Below are 18,307 nucleotides of genomic sequence, written 5' to 3'. Positions count from 1 at the left end.
AACACCAGTTCGAGCTACAATTTAAAGAGTGTCAGTTAAATCTAAACACCAATAATGAGGTTGCATCAACTCTTGCTCCTTCACACCATACGACAATTATTTTCACCTCCTAATGCATCGACGCTGACGCGCTTTGAATATCGCCAGTAACATTTGCAATCAAGAAAGAGTCAGAAGGAATTTGTTGAAAAATTTGCTGCGCTGTTTCACATCAACAGAAATAAAGGTTTCCCTTTAAAACATGAATATATGTTTTCAGTTGTTGCATGAAGATAGTAATGTTTTAATTTTTAAATCTTTGTGAACACTTTGAGGTGATTTTTTCATGTATAATTCATATCCGCTTCTTTTCTGTTTAGTCTAATTAGAATTCGTCTATAAATTCATTTGTTTTATATATTTGTCTGCACATTCGTCTATAAATTCGTCTATAAATTCGCCTATATACGCGTATGTATGATTAACAAACTTATTTTATTTTACGAATTAGTTTGTACATGCCTTCTAAGTTAATAATTCTTACTCTTAGATTACATCATAGAAATAACTTTACTGACTTTTATGTGTATTTTATCTTACAGTTATAAATATTAATGCTACTGAATACAAAAATTGGCGTCGGCTATTTCACACAAAAAAGTGTAAAAGAATATGCTCGTGCTTTACTACACCAGGAACTATTCTTGGTTTGTGTAGTGAAACACTATTTTGGTGTTAATTAGTTGCTATCATTTTTTGTGTTAAGCTTTTACACTGCATAAACAGCATAGCATTTAAAGTGACAGGGTTGTTTCTAATCATTCTAATTTGCAGAAGGTTGATGCCAACAAAACGTAAACTAAATAAATGATTATGATTATGTCTAAGCTAAACACAAATGCAAATTCTAACCCATAATGTAATGTAACTTGTTACGAGGTTGATGAGAACTCCATTCTTTTGTGTGGGCACACCAAAAAAGTGTAAATAAAGATAGTAAAATGGTTAGTCACGTCATTAAATTGGTGTATTTGATTTCAGTTGTTTATCTTCGATTGGCGCAGTTGTCATCAGGCAGAATGTTTCAGGGTATATTACCTTAACCCTATTTAGAGGATTATTTATTTATTTTTAAAATATCTCCCGATTGTTTTGTGTTATATCAACAACCAAATTATAGTACTTCAGGAAATATATTTAATTTTTCTAAATTTTACGTTTATATTTATATTTTAGGGGTTGGGAAATACACTTCTAAAGGAAGCATTTACAGTAACTAAGAAAATTAAATTTATTGGTCAATGTTTGCCATAAAAAATGAGAAGCATGTTTCAATGTACAATCTCCGTACATGTAGCAATTCTTTGGTCCCTGTCTTTACGTGCTACAATTCTTATATCGTCTAATCTATCGTCAAATGTGCTAATTCTATTCAATCAAATGAACAATCATTGACAGGACAAAATCCTTACTGAATTGGTATTCGACATGTAATAATATAATAGTATAATAATAGTTTTATTTAAGCAATATGAATAAAAAATTTGACAATTTAATACCAAGCAAAAAGAAGTCTAAAGACAAGTATGTTAGCAAAAACGGCCCTTCAGCAGGGGACCAAGATGCTGGAACCTTTCTGTTGTCTGTGGTAAAATCAAAAACTGACAGTGTCCTGAAGTACAATATACAATATAATAGCACAATATAATGCCATTAATACAGGATGTAATAAAATACATCAAACATTCCAAGATTGAAATAAAAATTAAAATCCTGCGAAACCCAAGTCAAAATTCCGCTAAAAAAACTAAGACTGACAAGTCTACCTATAAAAAATACTAAGAGTAAGTTACAGTTAGAAAAACGAAAATAATATAAGTGATAAAATTCTTAGAACATTAAAGTAAAATTAAGTAATTAATTTTTTTTTTGTCGTATACTTGTTTAGGCAGTGGGGGTGCGATTGTTCCTGTTTCTCAGTGGCGCCATCTATGGCCAGGAATTCGAATTCTGCCACGCCATTCACACAACCCGTTCATAGGGCAGGTCACATTCACACACAAAGGAGAAAGGACATAGAACACAGAGAGAGAAAGAAACATCCATGACTTGCCCGGGATTCGAACCCAGGATCTTTCAGATGCAAGGACAGTTCCCTGCCCCCCCACACAGAACGGTAGGCAGCAATTACAGTTAGGAGTAGTAATAATAACAGAAAGGCTCCAGCATGTTGGCAAGGCGGTGTGTCTCTTGATGAAAAGCTGTTTTTGCTTACATTCTTATTTTTTTGCTTGTATTTATACTCACATGTTTATATATATATATATATTGCTTAATCAAGACAATTTTGGTTTTAGCTGTTTTTTAGCACTTTTTCAATTAGGATTGACAAATCTGTCTACGTATGAAAAATACAAAGAGTAAGTTACAGTTAGAGGAACCAGAATAATGTAAATGATCAAATTCTTAGTACATTAAAGTGAAATTAAGTAATTACAGTTAGGAGTAGTAATAATAACAGAAAGACTCCAGCATGTTGGCAAGGCTGTGTGACTCCTGATGAAAAGCTGTTTTTGCTAACATTCTTATTATTTTGCTTATATTTAAACTCTCGTGTTTTTATATATATTGCTTAATCAAGACAATTTTGGTTTTAGCTGCTTTTTAGCACTTTTTCAATTAGGATAGACAAGTCTGTCTACGTATGAAAAATACAAAGAGTAAGTTAGAGTTAGAGGAACCAAAATAATGTTAATGATCAAATTCTTAGTACATTAAAGTAAAATTAAGTAATTACAGTTAGGAGTAGTAATAATAACAGAAAGACTCCAATATGTTGGCAAGGCGGTGTGTTTCTTGATGAAAAGCTGTTTTTGCTAACATTCTTATTTTTTTGCTTATATTTAAACTCTCATGTTTATGTATATATATATTGCTTAATCAAGACAATTTCGGTTTTAGCTGGTTTTTAGCACTTTTTCAATTAGGATTGACAAGTCTGTCTACGTATGAAAAATACAAAGAGTAAGTTAGAGTTAGAGGAACCAAAATAATGTAAATGACTAAATTCTTAGTACATTAAAGTAAAATTAAGTAATTACAGTTAGGAGTAGTAATAATAACAGAAAGACTCCAGCATGTTGGCAAGGCGGTGTGTCTCCTGATGAAAAGCTGTTTTTGCTATCATTCTTATTTTTTTGCTTGTATTTATACTCTCATGTTTATATATATATTGCTTAATCAAGACAATTTTGGTTTTAGCTGGTTTTCAGCACTTTTTCAATTAGGATTGACAAGTCTGTCTACGTATGAAAAATACAAAGAGTAAGTTACAGTTAGAGGAACCAAAATAATGTAAATGATCAAATTCTTAGTACATTAAAGTAAAGTTAAGTAATTACAGTTAGGAGTAGTAGTAATAACAGAAAGACTCCAGCATGTTGACAAGGTGGTGTGTCTCCTGATGAAAAGCTGTTTTTGCTAACATTTTTATATTTTTGGTTATATTTAAACACTCATGGTTTTATATATATTGCTTAATCAAGACAATTTTGGTTTTAGCTGCTTTTTAGCACTTTTTCAATTAGGATTGACAAGTCTGTCTGCGTATGAAAAATACAAAGAGTAAAATACAGTTAGAGGAACCAAAATAATGTAAATGATCAAATTCTAAGTACATTAAAGTAAAATTAAGTAATTACAGTTAGGAGTAGTAATAATAATAGAAAGACTCCAGCATGTTGGCAAGGCGGTGTGTCTCCTGATGAAAAGCTGTTTTTGCTAACACTCTTATTATTTTGCTTATATTTAAACTGTCATGTTTATATATATATTGCTTAATTATGAAAAATACGTATGAAAGATACAAAGAGTAAGTTACAGTAAGAAGGACCAAAATAATGTAAATGATCAAATTCTTAAGACATTCAAGTAAAATTAAGTAATTACATATGATATATGATATGATATATGATATGATATATGATATGATATATGATATGATATATGATATGATATATGATATGATATATGATATGATATATGATATGATATATGATATGATATATGATATGATATATGATATGATATATGATATGATATATGATATGATATNCTACATTTGCTAATTTTCCTGTATAATCATTTAAATTAATTCTCATAACCCATAGGGAAGAATTTATAATTTTCATTTTTCGTGCTATTTTTGTCAGTACTGTGGATTTACCAGCGCCAGATACTGAACTTATAATAACTACACGTCCATCTATATCACTGCATGCAGAGGAGCAATACTCGTCAAGAAATGGTTTTTCACCTCGAGTTTTATGCCAGAGATATCTATCATCTATTTCTCTTACCCAATGGATATTTCTATTTTCATATTCAGTGCAAAGTTTCTCAAACTCTTTACCTGTTTCAGAAATCAACAGTATGTCTTGATCTTGTTTAAGTATCAATTTTTCAATTTGACCGTCATAAGTAACATAAATTTTAGATTCCTTTTGAATATACTTTCCATCTTTACACTGATAAAAATGTCGCTCAATGTAATAATTCTCAATATCACCTAAATCAGGAAGTCTCTTACCTATCACTATCATTTCATTGTTGATAAGTTTAGATAATGTTTCTTCATCTACCAGATGCTTTGTTTTATCTGTTATCAAACTACCTAATTCTGTAAAAAATCCTTGAAAGAAAATGGTTTTCTTCAAAAGTCGGTTTTGAGAATCATTTGTTAAATCAACAAATGTAACTCCCGAATCATCCGTCATTTTACAATAAAAATGTAAATTAACTTCTAAATAGTATTCTAAATCGTTACTCTTTTGAGTAATTAAAATAAACTTAAACATGAGTTTATCTGCTAAAACGCTGAATAATTTCCTAAAATAATTAATCAGTAATTCTTTATCATTTATCCAGGTTTCTTCGTCACTTTCAATTACGAATAAGACCGTCACTTTCGTATTCAATTGTTTTACGAAATCATAAATCGGGAAAAACTGCTGCAAGTATAAAAACTTCTTCATGCTGAGATAAATGATATTTAGAGTTTTATAGTTAGTGCTTGACTCATTTAGAAATTTGTGAATTTTTTTCATTTCTATTACTGGGTGAACCCTACACATCAGTTGTAAAAATTGACAATTTTCATTTTTTAGAAAATCATAGAGAAGATCCATAGTTGCCTGCTTTAGTTCGATATACTCAATAGACTGAAGATAATGGAGAGCCTGTTTTCGGTAAGCATCATTAAAAACACAAAAACTATTTAACTTGGCGTTTACGGCCATGTGTATGCTTGGAGAAATAAGTAAAATGTTTTTGACGCACATAATCACCTTCTGCAGTATGTCTTCTGAACTGCACTTGATAACCCCTCGTCCTTTTCCCTCTTTTATCTCAAAATCAAGTATTTTTTCGACTTTATCTTTATTTATTACTCCCTCTGTTTTGTGATGAAGAGAAGTGAATAAGTCATCAATCAGAGAAAACATCGAAAAGTTCTTCAATATACCATATCCTTTCAGAAAATCGAATTCCGCCTGTGTAAAAATATTAGCACTACATTCTCCTTCCTCCACATTTTGTAATTGATAACGAATAGTACAATAATCGTCACCATCTGTCGGTGGGTTATAATCATTAGCACAATTTGCTAAGTTATGAAAATGTTCATATTCATTACATTCACTATTAAATAATTTTTCGATAATTCTTGTACCTAATCCACCTTTCACAAGTGGCCAATCTCTTATCTTCATTATTCTTCCGCTTGAGCTGCCTTTCCCAGAAAATAAAGCATCTCTAATTTTTTTCATTTTGTGAGTTTCTTTAGTATATTGTAATAGATTCCATCTTTTCCTTATTTCTGGTAAGCCTTCAATGAAAACCCGATATAAATTACCGACATTAATATGTGAGTGTAGTGTATTGACCAAATTTGGTGCGGATAGGTAAATTGTTACGTCCAACAAATCTACTAAATTAACTTTATCGCCAGCATGTACGTCGAAGTCATCTTCCATTTTCAGCAACATGTCTTTGCAGCCAGGACAATCAAAAACTACTGTATGAGTGTGGTAGCCTTCTTTTTGGCTTTTAACAAAAAAAGAAGAACCCTTTTCTTCACAGAATTTAGTAGTAAGATATTGAGTTGAAAAAGCAGTTATCTGTGCTAACCAACCACCCAAAGAATGCCCAGTAATAGAAAGACTCAAATTCACTGATTGCTTTTTATTGAGTTTGTCCAATTGGGTCACGATGAGGTTTGAAAAACTAGCAGCAGAACTCATTTGAGAAGTGTACTTGTTTGATAAAACACCTTCATAATCGGTCCATATATCCTTTAGGTTTTTTGTTCCTTTGTGAGCAATAACAACTTGCTGGTCATTGGGATTCCAATATGCAGCGCCAAAATAATTATCACTAGAGTTCTTTGCTGTTGTCAGCAGAACCCAACCTTGATCCAGAGGATCTGGACAATTTTTCGATTCTTTCGAAACTCTACATGCAAGTTCTGCTAAAAAGGAATCACTTGGATATGCACAACGCCCTTCTAAGGGAACAGTTCTCTTTATATCCGATTCAATTATTGAAATAAAATTTTTGTTTAAAATTTCCGGATCAAGTACTTTTAGTTTTTTGGGAAAAGGAATTGCCATCTCCAGTATTGGACAAGATAAATCTACAAAAAGTGCAAAAGGATTTTTCTAAGAAGTGCTAATGGAATTGATACTTCCTTTCTCTATCTAACACCTCAGAAACGTTCAGTGTAACTTCGTCTTGTTTACCTATTATGTAAAAAAAAGATATTATTGTTTTAAATACTAATTGTAAACTAAAAAAACAATCTGCAAAGTACATTTCAAAAGACAAATTTGTGTTAGTTTTGCCATGTTTACGGTATGGGATAAAATTGGTGCACCACTCATTTCGCAATAATATTCTGTGATGACAGCACACTCGCACAGTAAAGGTTCACCTTGTTGGAGACTGACGACAGATTAATTTGAATTAAAAACTGCATAGACACTCCCAACGAAATCTAAATACTTTTAACGATTGAAACGGCATTGTAAAAAATAAAAGGCACAACATAAGTATGTAACATAATGAACATAATATGAGTGATACTCTGTATAAACTGTGACGTTACATCTTTCCGAATATGATGTTAAGCAACCCAAAACATTCAGTGAAGAAACACTTTATTTCAGGTTAACACCAGTTCGAGCTACAATTTAAAGAGTGTCAGTTAAATCTAAACACCAATAATGAGGTTGCATCAACTCTTGCTCCTTCACACCATACGACAATTATTTTCACCTCCTAATGCATCGACGCTGACGCGCTTTGAATATCGCCAGTAACATTTGCAATCAAGAAAGAGTCAGAAGGAATTTGTTGAAAAATTTGCTGCGCTGTTTCACATCAACAGAAATAAAGGTTTCCCTTTAAAACATGAATATATGTTTTCAGTTCTTGCATGAAGATAGTAATGTTTTAATTTTTAAATCTTTGTGAACACTTTGAGGTGATTTTTTCATGTATAATTCATATCCGCTTCTTTTCTGTTTAGTCTAATTAGAATTCGTCTATAAATTCATTTGTTTTATATATTTGTCTGCACATTCGTCTATAAATTCGTCTATAAATTCGCCTATATACGCGTATGTATGATTAACAAACTTATTTTATTTTACGAATTAGTTTGCACATGCCTTCTAAGTTAATAATTCTTACACTTAGTTTATATCATAGAAATAACTTTACTGACTTTTATGTGTATTTTATCTTACAGTTATAAATATTAATGCTACTGATTACAAAAATTGGCGTCGGCTATTTCACACAAAAAAATGTAAAAGAATATACTCGTGTTTTACTACACCAGGAACTATCCTTGGTTTGTGTAGTGAGACACTATTTTGAAGTTAATTAGTTGCCATCATTTTTTGTGTTAAGCTTTTTCACTGTATAAACAGCATAGCATTTAAAGTGACAGGGTTGTTCTTAACCATTCTAATTTGCAAAAGGTCGATGCCAACAAAATGTAAACTAAATAAATGATTATGATTATCTCTAAGCTTAAAATAAACGCAAATTCTAAGCCATAATGTTATGCAACTTGTTACGAGATTGATGAGAACTCCGTTCTTTTGTGCGGGTACACCAAAAAAGTGTAAATAAAGATAGTAAAACGGTTAGTCACGTGATTAGATTGGTGTATTTGATTTCAGATGTTTATCTTAGATTGGTGCATTTGATTTCAGTTGTTTATCTTCGATAGGTGCAGTTGTCATCAGGCAGAATGTTTCTGGGTATATTACCTTAACCCTATTTAGAGGGTTATTTATTTATTTTTAAAATTTCTCCCTATTGTTTTGTGTTATATCAACAACCAAAGTATAGAACTTCAGGAAATATATTTAATTTTTATAAATTTTACGTTTATATTTATATTTTAGGGGCTGGGAAATACACTTCCCAAGGAAACATTCACAGTAACTAAGAAAATTAAATTTATTGGTCAATGTTTGCCATAAAAAATGAGAAGCATGTTTCAATGTACAATCTCCGTACATGTAGCAATTCTTTGGTCCCTGTCTTTACGTGCTACAATTCTTATATCGTCTAATCTATCGTCAAATGTGCTAATTCTATTCAATCAAATGAACAATCATTGACAGGACAAAATCCTTACTGAATTGGTATTCGACATGTAATAATATAATAGTATAATAATAGTTTTATTTAAGCAATATGAATAAAAAATTTGACAATTTAATACCAAGCAAAAAGAAGTCTAAAGACAAGTATGTTAGCAAAAACGGCCCTTCAGCAGGGGACCAAGATGCTGGAACCTTTCTGTTGTCTGTGGTAAAATCAAAAACTGACAGTGTCCTGAAGTACAATATACAATATAATAGCACAATATAATGCCATTAATACAGGATGTAATAAAATACATCAAACATTCCAAGATTGAAATAAAAATTAAAATCCTGCGAAACCCAAGTCAAAATTCCGCTAAAAAAACTAAGACTGACAAGTCTACCTATAAAAAATACTAAGAGTAAGTTACAGTTAGAAAAACGAAAATAATATAAGTGATAAAATTCTTAGAACATTAAAGTAAAATTAAGTAATTAATTTTTTTTTTGTCGTATACTTGTTTAGGCAGTGGGGGTGCGATTGTTCCTGTTTCTCAGTGGCGCCATCTATGGCCAGGAATTCGAATTCTGCCACGCCATTCACACAACCCGTTCATNAAGAACTTGGCTCATTGATTAAAAATATTGTTTTAATTTTACAGTACTAACTTTACTTCTACTTACATTATTGCTATGACCCTCTTTCGTTACATTTTACAACTTCATGCTAAACTTGAGGACTTTAAGTTGTTTTGTGGTTGAATACCGACATTTAGAAATGTGTACATAAAAAAATAATATTTAGAGAGAGTATAGACAATAATATAATTTAGAGACAATAATATTTTTGAAAAATATTAGAAATAATATTTTTCACAGAAACAATCGTTTTTGTGAAAAATTGAATTGTATTGTTCACATCAAAACTAAAAATATTGTGTTTCAACTTAACAATACTACCTTAATTTATACTTGCCTCGGAGAAATTTGAATTGTTAGCAATGACTTAAACAAAAAGTTTTATTTTAACTGACAAATACTATATTATAATTTTAACTTTTTCTATGACTATACTCATTTTCTTACTCTTTTCTTTGTTTTTTATGCATTTTATTTTTTTGTGATAAAATAAAAAACTTATAGTTGTTTTGCTTCTGAACTGATGAAAATACAAAATGATGGGCTTCATCAACAATCAAAAATACATACATTTATTTTACAAATTCCATATTATTAAGGTGGCGCCCTTCAGAGAATTAAAAATACAAAATTATCTTCATCAAAGCCGATGCTTTACCTAAAGCGTTCAGTGGCAGACTTCTATTTCATATTGTTTTACAACACATGGCTTTAGCCCTCTGGTGGGAAAGACTTTAAAACAAAACTTACAACAGTTACTTTTCTCAACAACTGAAATTTAGAATAGTGTGATTAAGAAAAATATGTGAACTGTTTGCAATTTCAAATTAATATTGAAATGTACAGGTTTAGAATTTTCTACAGTGAAAAGTTTTCGGAACTTCAGTATTCATAAAAGTATACAAGAGCTAGACTTTAAGAACGTATCCAATGAGCGAGCAAAGCGAGCATGGGATTGCGGAGCAATCCGAAATGAACTGTGAAAGCAGTTCCGGGGGTTGGTGAGCGCCAGCGAGCAGGGTGCGAAGCCTCCTGGTAGTATAATAATAGTTTTATTTAAGCAATATGAATAAAAAATTTGACAATTTAATACCAAGCGAAAAGAAGTCTAAAGACAAGTATGTTAGCAAAAACGGCACTTCACAAGGGGACCAAGATGCTGGAACCTTTCTGTTGTCTGTGGTAAAATCAAAAACTGACAGTGCCCCGCAGTACAATATACAATATAATACCTCAATACAATGCCATTAAAACAGGCTGTAATAAAACACATCAAACACTCCAAGATTGAAATAAAAATTAAAATCCTGCGAAATCCAAGTCAAAATTCCGCTAAAAAAACAAAGACTGACAAGTCTACCTATAAAAAATACAAAGAGTAAGTTACAGTTAGAAAAACGAAAATAATATAAATGATCAAATTCTTAGAACATTAAAGTAAAATTAAGTAATTACAGTTTTTTTTTTGTCGTATACCTGTCTAGGCAGTGGGGGTGCGATTGTTTCTGTTTCTCAGTGGCGCAATCTATGGCCAGGAATTCGACTTCTACTACGCCATTCACACTACCACAATCCGTTTATAGGGCAAGTCACATTCATACACAAAGGAGAAAGGACATAGAACACAGAGAGAGAGAAAGAAACATCCATACCTTGCCCGGGATTCGAACCCAGGATCTTTCTGATGCAAGGACAGTTCCCTACACAGAACGGTAGGCATTAATTATAGTTAGGAGTAGAAATAATGACAGAAAGGCTCCAGCATGTTGGCAAGGCGGTGTGTCTCCTGATGAAAAGCTGTTCTTGCTAATATTCTTATTTTTTTTGCTTATATTTAAACTCTCATGTTTTTATATATATTGCTTAATCAAGACAATTTTGGTTTTAGCTGCTTTTTAGCACTTTTTCAATTACGATTGACAAGTCTGTCTACGTTGGAAAAATACAAAGAGTAAGTTACAGTTAGAGGAACCAAAATAATGTAAATGTTCAAATTATTAGTACATTAAAGTAAAATTAAGTAATTACAGTTAGGAGTAGTAATAATAACAGAAAGACTCCATCATGTTGGCAAGGCGGCGTGTCTCGTGATGAAAAGCTGTTTTTGCTAACATTCTTATTATTTTGCTTACATTTAAACTCTCATGTTTTTATATATATTGCTTAATCAAGACAATTTTGGTTTTAGCTGCTTTTTAGCACCTTTTCAATTAGGATTGACAAGTCTGTCTACGTGTGAAAAATACAAAGAGTAAGTTACAGTTAGAGGAACCAAAATAATGTAGATGATCAAATTCTTAGTACATTAAAGTAAAATTAAGTAATTACAGTTAGGAATAGTAATAATAACAGAAAGACTCCAGCATGTTGGCAAGGCCGTGTGTATGATATATGATATGATATATGATATGTAGGAGTTGAATTGTTGAAATTCTTTTTTTCTCTTATTATTAACAAAAATAAGAAGTGTCTTGGCCAATTGGTAATTTCAAGTTCTTCAGAGAAAAACTAGTGGGAAGTCCCTAGTTATAATTTTATTCAAAACAGTTTATTGAAAGTCTTAGTAAATTAACAATAAATCAGCTAATCAATAAATGAATCAGAATGAAATAAATAAATGAGATCAATATAAAATTAATCAAATCAGTTAATATATCGTTTGAATATTTGACTAATAAATGATTCAGAAAATCAGCGAGTCAATGAATGCGAAAGAATTGCTGAAATATTAAATCAGGAAATTATAAAAATTTAAAGAGAACATTAATTAGTAAATGTATAGGTGAATTGATATGTAAGCAAATAAATAAACCAGTGAGTTAAAGCTGATTTATGTATGCAAAAATGTAATAATAGCATATAAAAATCTAAAAAAATAAATATATAATACAAGCAAATAATTTTATAACTTTCAGTAGAAAATTAAATCTAATTTTAATTTATTTTAAAAACGTTTTAATTCAGTTACATAATATAAAGAAGAATCAAATAACGCTTAAAAAAAACGATTATCTTGATTTTCTAAATTCCAAAATATATACTGTTAGAATCATAAATTTTAAATTCTACCGTCTACATTTCAAAAAGATATTATAAATCTATACTTTACCAAGAAGACCCGTTTTAGAAGGATAATCCTTTAACGGTAAATTATAGATATAAAATCGTACTTGCGATACTTAAAAGAAACAAGACTGCTTAAAAGAAACAAAATAACACTCTATCTTTACCTGACAAATAAATAACACAGGAAATGAAATCAATTAATGGAACGATGAAAACTTGATGAGTAATCTAACTGATATAAATGACAATACCTGATAAGCGAAACGAAACATGCAATGCAAGGAAAGAACCAGAAGTGTTAAGAGACAAACAAAATGAATTTTTATAAGCATATAGACTTTGAAGCTAGGAAGACAAACGTGACTCAATTTTTATCAACATCGAAGCAGTTATAAAACTAAAAGTTCGTTTAAAATTGCAATAGATTAAATATAGCGTTTTGTGGAGAATTGTCAGTTTTTTTTTCATTTAAATTTATTTCCTAATAAAATAGTTTTGATTAGATACGTCAAGTATCAGAAACCCTTACAGACCAGCAGAGGGTGCTGCAAATCATTACAACATCTGATGATTATTTTTCATACATGTTTTCCTTTTCTTCTTAAAAAAGAAACGAACAAATGGGAGTAAATTGCTAAGACTTCTTTTTTAAGACATCTCTAAATTTGTTTATAATAAAATTTGAAAAGCTAATTTAAAAAACACCACAAACAACAAAAATTTAAGAATTTCTTTTATGTTATACTTGATTACCAGCTTATTCCCATCTATTTAGTATTATCTGCATAAAATTCTACTTAAGTTTAAACAACAAAAAGTTTTTATGTACAATTTTTAAGGACCTCATATTTTCTAATTTTGCTACATGTATGTTATATCAATATCAAATTAATAAATTACACTGGAAAACCTTTTTATGAGATTTTTAACAGATTTTTTTCTTGTCGTTGATATGAAATTTGCAATCAGATTCTCTCTCCTAGCTAGAGTTCTTTTTAACGGCATTTTCAGTCAATTTTTTGTCAAAATTTGAGAGTTTAAAAACGTTATATGTAACACGGGATGGCATAAATGTTGCGACAAACTTCCAGGCACGAGTAAGGACACATGACCACGATTGAAATTACATTGAAATCCATGCTCAGAAATGTCGTCATACGCCGCTAAGGGTCCCACCCTATTATGAACTGTTTCTTTGTGTATTTCTGAACACTTTTTAGTAGGAAAGCGTCCGTAGCTGCGCATGACAACGTTTCTGGGCATGCCTTCTTATGTAATAATCATCCAGATGATGTTCCCTAAATCCCCTAGAAATTGGCCGCAACATCCACGTGATCTTCTGTTACGTTTTTAAAGTTGAAAATTTCAACAAAAAATAAAGTAAAAAAGTCATTTCAAGAAAAATCTCCAGCTTTAGGTGCAAAACTAATCTCAGAATCTCCACATCCAAATTCGGCAAGGCCAACTTTTTTTAGTGATATTTAAATACTTCTAATGTTTCATTTACTTACAATGTTATTTAATTACTTACTATATTATTCAATTGCTTATAATGCTTTAAATCCTTACAGTGTCAACAATTAGTTACACTGCTTGAATTATTTTCAGAGTTATTCAATTGCATACATCATTCAATTACTTACAATGCTTCATTTACTTACAATATTATACAATTACTTACAATGTTATTCGATTACTTTGTATTACAGTGTTACTCAATTAATGACAATGCTTATTATGATAAATTAGTATATTTTAAAAGTGTGATTGGACAGTATAAACTACTTAGTGATTAAAAAACTGATTTTTATGCCGAAGGTTGCAATATTCTTTATACATAACATATTTTTAGATATAACATCTTTCTCCGCTTTTCACTACTCATTCCGTCAGCCTGTTTTGCTTTCATGTTTCATAATTTATGATTGTCAACCAATTTCATTTTAAACCATTATTTATTATTATTAAAAATTATAAATTATATTTTTTCGAGTGAAGGGCTTAACCCTTAGTCGTAGATAAGACACTGGTGTCCGTTTTATACATTTTTTCTGACTCTCAAATTAAAAGCAAATATATATTTCGATATTTTTTAATTATAGAAAAAGCAATCAAATTAGTACTAAAAAAGATGTTAGATTATCGGATTAAATTTGTATTAAAATATTTAAAAAAAACTAGTTTGAAAAATAAAACTTTTATTTGTTTTAATAAAATGTATGTGTAATTGCATCACAACAGAATAAAGTTTGTTCAGATAAGACAACTGAAATCTGGATTTCACAAAATATTTTAACAGACATTACAGTTTTTTTAATATATGTGTTTTTAATAACATATTATTTAATATATGTGTATGCTTCATAATCAATCAAAGTTTGATCACATTAAATAATTGAAATCTGGAATTTTGCAAAATATTTTAACAATCATTAAAATTTTTTTGATACGTGTGTCTTTAGTAGCATTGCATCACAATCAATCGAAGTTTGTTCAGATTAAATAACTGAAATCAGGATTTTCACAAAATATATTAACAGCCAATATATTACGTGTTTTCTATTTTCCCGTAATTTACACGCGAATACAAAATATTTTACCACATTTAAAAAACTCGTCTATGTCCGTATTCTTCCTTTTGGGAACTTGGTTTATGTGACAAGAAGTCCACGCAAAGCTGTGCACTCATAGCGATATCATAAAGTAAATAAAGTAATGAAGAGAATATTTGTTACATAATAAAAAGAAAAATTAGGTCGTCAATCTCGTATTCTAATTCAAGGTTGAATGTGAAAGTAGACAGGGAGGAAATTTTCTTATCAAACAGGAAGTAACGTGAATATTCTCAGACGAGTCTCCTTTGACGATTCTTTGAAAGTATAGTTATAGGTTTCAAGAAAATGGTCTCAAATAAAAATTATGCATGTTTAAAAGCTTCATTAAATGAAAATCAAGTTGATTATATTTTGGATTAACATTTTGGATTGTACACGGTAAGTAATTATCATCTTCATTTAATTTATGGGAAGATTGATTCCGTTTTGATTACTTAATGTTAAACAGCTGAAAGAGTCATGAAGTTGATTTTTTTTTTATCTCTTTATCAAAAAGAAAAGACAAGCACATTGCATTTTTAAGTTGTTCTCCAACTAGGAATTTTATTTAATATTAACTAATTAATTAACTCCTTAGCAACTAATAAATAATATTTAACTAATTATTAACTAATTAAGTAGTTTTCGAAAATTAAAAATTTATTGTTATTGTCTAAAACCGTTAATAGATGTTTTAAAATTTGGTGTAAATACGTTTTTTTTGTGTTTTTTTTTTTTTTTTGGAAAATCATTTTGCATGCATTTTAAGAACTATCTGAATATATTATTTGTGTATTTCTCTTATTTTAATATTTAAAAATATATTATCAATTTTGAAAGCTATCATATATTTTGTTGTATAAATTTTGAGTTTTACACTTAAGTAATACATATAAATTATTATTTAAGTAAGCTTATTTTATAATTATGATATTATTTGTTCCGAGTTTTTGACTTTATTTACTTTCCCATATCATGTGATTTATGTTATGGATTACTTGTCAAAATAATTCAGTAAAACTTTCTTTTAAGGGTAAATATTAGAAAATTTGTGTTAGTTTGAATTTTCATTTACATAAAATTGCCNCTCTCTGTTCTACAGTAAAGGGTCGTTAATGGAGATTGGTCGTTCCTAGTGTTTACTTTCATTCATTTCAAAATGATATCGAAGATACATATGATTTTTTGCGATCACTTTAATTTTAGCCAGTGTCATTATCTTGGTGCGGAAATTCCACTTATGTTTGTATTGAATACATGGTTACACCTCTTTTTTATTACCCTATTAAAAATGAGGAGCAAAAGTTTTTCATTCAAAACTATTTTATTTTCAACTTAATATATAGTTATAAATAAAATAAAATTGTATTGAATACATGTTTACACCTCGTTTTTATCATCCTATTAAAAATGAGGAGTGAAAGTTTCTCTTTCAAAGCTATTTTATTTTCAACTTAATATATAGCTATGAATAAAATAAAATTGTATTGAATAAATGTTTATTCCTTTTTTTTATTATCCTATTAAAAATAAGGAGTAAAAGTTTTTCATTCAAAACTATTTTATTTTCAACTTAGTATACAGCTATAAATAAAATAAAATTCTATTGAATGCATGTTTATTCCTCTTTTTTTATTATCCTATTAAAAATGAGGAGTAAAAGTTTTTCTTTCAAAACTATTTTCAACTTAATATATAGTTATAAATAAAATAAAAGTGTATTGAATACATGTTTATACCTCTTTTCTTATTACCTATTAAAAATAAGGAGTAAAAGTTTTTCATTCAAAACTATTTTATTTTCAACTTAATATGCAGCTATAAATAAAATAAAATTGTATTGAATACATGTTTATATCTCTTTTTTATTACCCTATTAAAAATGAGGAGTAGAAGGAAAAAAGGATTAATGAATAAAATTTAGTTTTTTTGTACTTTTTTCACTTTTTTGTACAACGCAGATAACAAAATAACTTGCAATTGAAATAGAGGAGTAAAATCACATTTTGAAAGACTTTTTGAATGAAAATAATTAGAATTTCCATTAAGCATAAATGAAAACCAGAAAAACGCTTTTTACAAACTAATTGAACTCTAACAGATAATAATGAGACTATATATCAGCAATTATTATCATTTTCCAATTTCTTGTGCTTTATATGAAATTTAATGTTTTGGGCAGCTCAGATTGCTCACTAAAATGTTCTTTATTTTATTTATTTAATTTAATTTATTTATTTTTTGTAAGTACATAAATTGTGTTTTTTTTTATTTCAAGTATTTGAATTTTAGAATGATATAAAGAATTAAATTTTAAGAACATATTAGTTTCTTTTTTTTTAATTTTAAAGTTTACAAATTATAAATCTTTCAAAAATTCGAGATGAAATTTGCGAATTTTCCTATTTTTCTGCAAAGAGACAGAATGTTATGAATTAATATTAATCATTACAACTTATAAAAAAAGGATTAAATTACAATAAAGAAGCACCATAGCTCACTCGAGGGAGTGGATATCGAGTAAAACTAGTTACTAGATCAGCAGTGCTGTGAATACTAGTCACAACTGATCTAGTATTTCGGTTTTTGTTTTCGATTTGTCGAGCATGCGCAGCTAATTCGTGTGTAAGAGGGAAGGTGTAGTTTACAAACATATCACTGGCGAGATTTTTGACTTCATATTGTTATGCCAAAAATCAATCTTATGTTAACCCCTGTACTTGTTTTCGATGTCAGTATACCTACCTCAGGAGTTCCTTTCATTCTGTAGGGGTGGGGGTAAAGACCACAGGTGGTATGTTCGGTGAAACACCCCTAGAACCATAAATAATATTAAATTGTATTGAATACATGTTTATGCCTCCTTTTTTATTACCTTTCTAAAAAGAGGTGCAAAAGGTTTTCTTTCAATGCTATTTTATTTTAAACTGCAGTACAATCTCTGGGGAGTGACCACTCTCAGTTCTACAGTAAAGGGTCGTTAATGGAGATTGGTCGTTCCTAGTGTTTACTTTCATTCATTTCAAAATGATATCGAAGATACATACGATTTTTTGCGAGCACTTTAATTTTAGCCAGTGTTATTATCTTGGTGCGGAAATTCCACTTATGTGAGCCTCATGAAAAAAGGATTAATGAATAAAATTTAGTATCAATAAAAAAGACCTTTAATTATGTGTGAAACAAATTTAATAATCATGAATTATAAAATTTAAATAAATAAACAATTATGTTTTTATAGTTTGCATTCAATTTTACATCATAAAAATTTTTTTGCTTTAAAATGAAAGCTGTTTGTTTGCTTCGGATGCTTAGTTTTTTCTAAAATGACTTTTTTTTAAAATTTAGGTTTTAACTCTAAAAACAAAT

General features: G+C 29.4%; 2 protein-coding genes across 3 annotated transcripts in view; one reads left to right on the top strand and one right to left on the bottom strand.

Moving 5' to 3' along the window:
- The window catches only part of LOC107455306 (proton-coupled amino acid transporter 1), a 110,833-nt gene that overhangs the window by 58,267 nt on the left and 34,259 nt on the right, over positions 1 to 18,307 (top strand). The window lies entirely within an intron of this gene.
- Positions 1,634 to 12,604, bottom strand: LOC107446203 (uncharacterized). The gene is made up of 3 exons (XM_043055893.2): positions 12,388 to 12,604; positions 4,098 to 6,776; positions 1,634 to 1,651 (listed from the first exon to the last, which is right to left on the bottom strand). The coding sequence occupies exons 2-3, from the start codon at positions 6,645 to 6,647 to the stop codon at positions 1,634 to 1,636; spliced, it is 2,568 nt and encodes an 855-aa protein (XP_042911827.1). The 5' UTR covers positions 6,648 to 6,776; positions 12,388 to 12,604.

Source organism: Parasteatoda tepidariorum, chromosome 6 (assembly GCF_043381705.1).
Source record: "Parasteatoda tepidariorum isolate YZ-2023 chromosome 6, CAS_Ptep_4.0, whole genome shotgun sequence".
NCBI classification, from domain to species: Eukaryota; Metazoa; Arthropoda; class Arachnida; order Araneae; family Theridiidae; genus Parasteatoda; species Parasteatoda tepidariorum.
The sequence above is the reverse complement of the archived record's forward strand: the minus strand, read 5'-3'. Positions and strand labels throughout refer to the sequence as shown.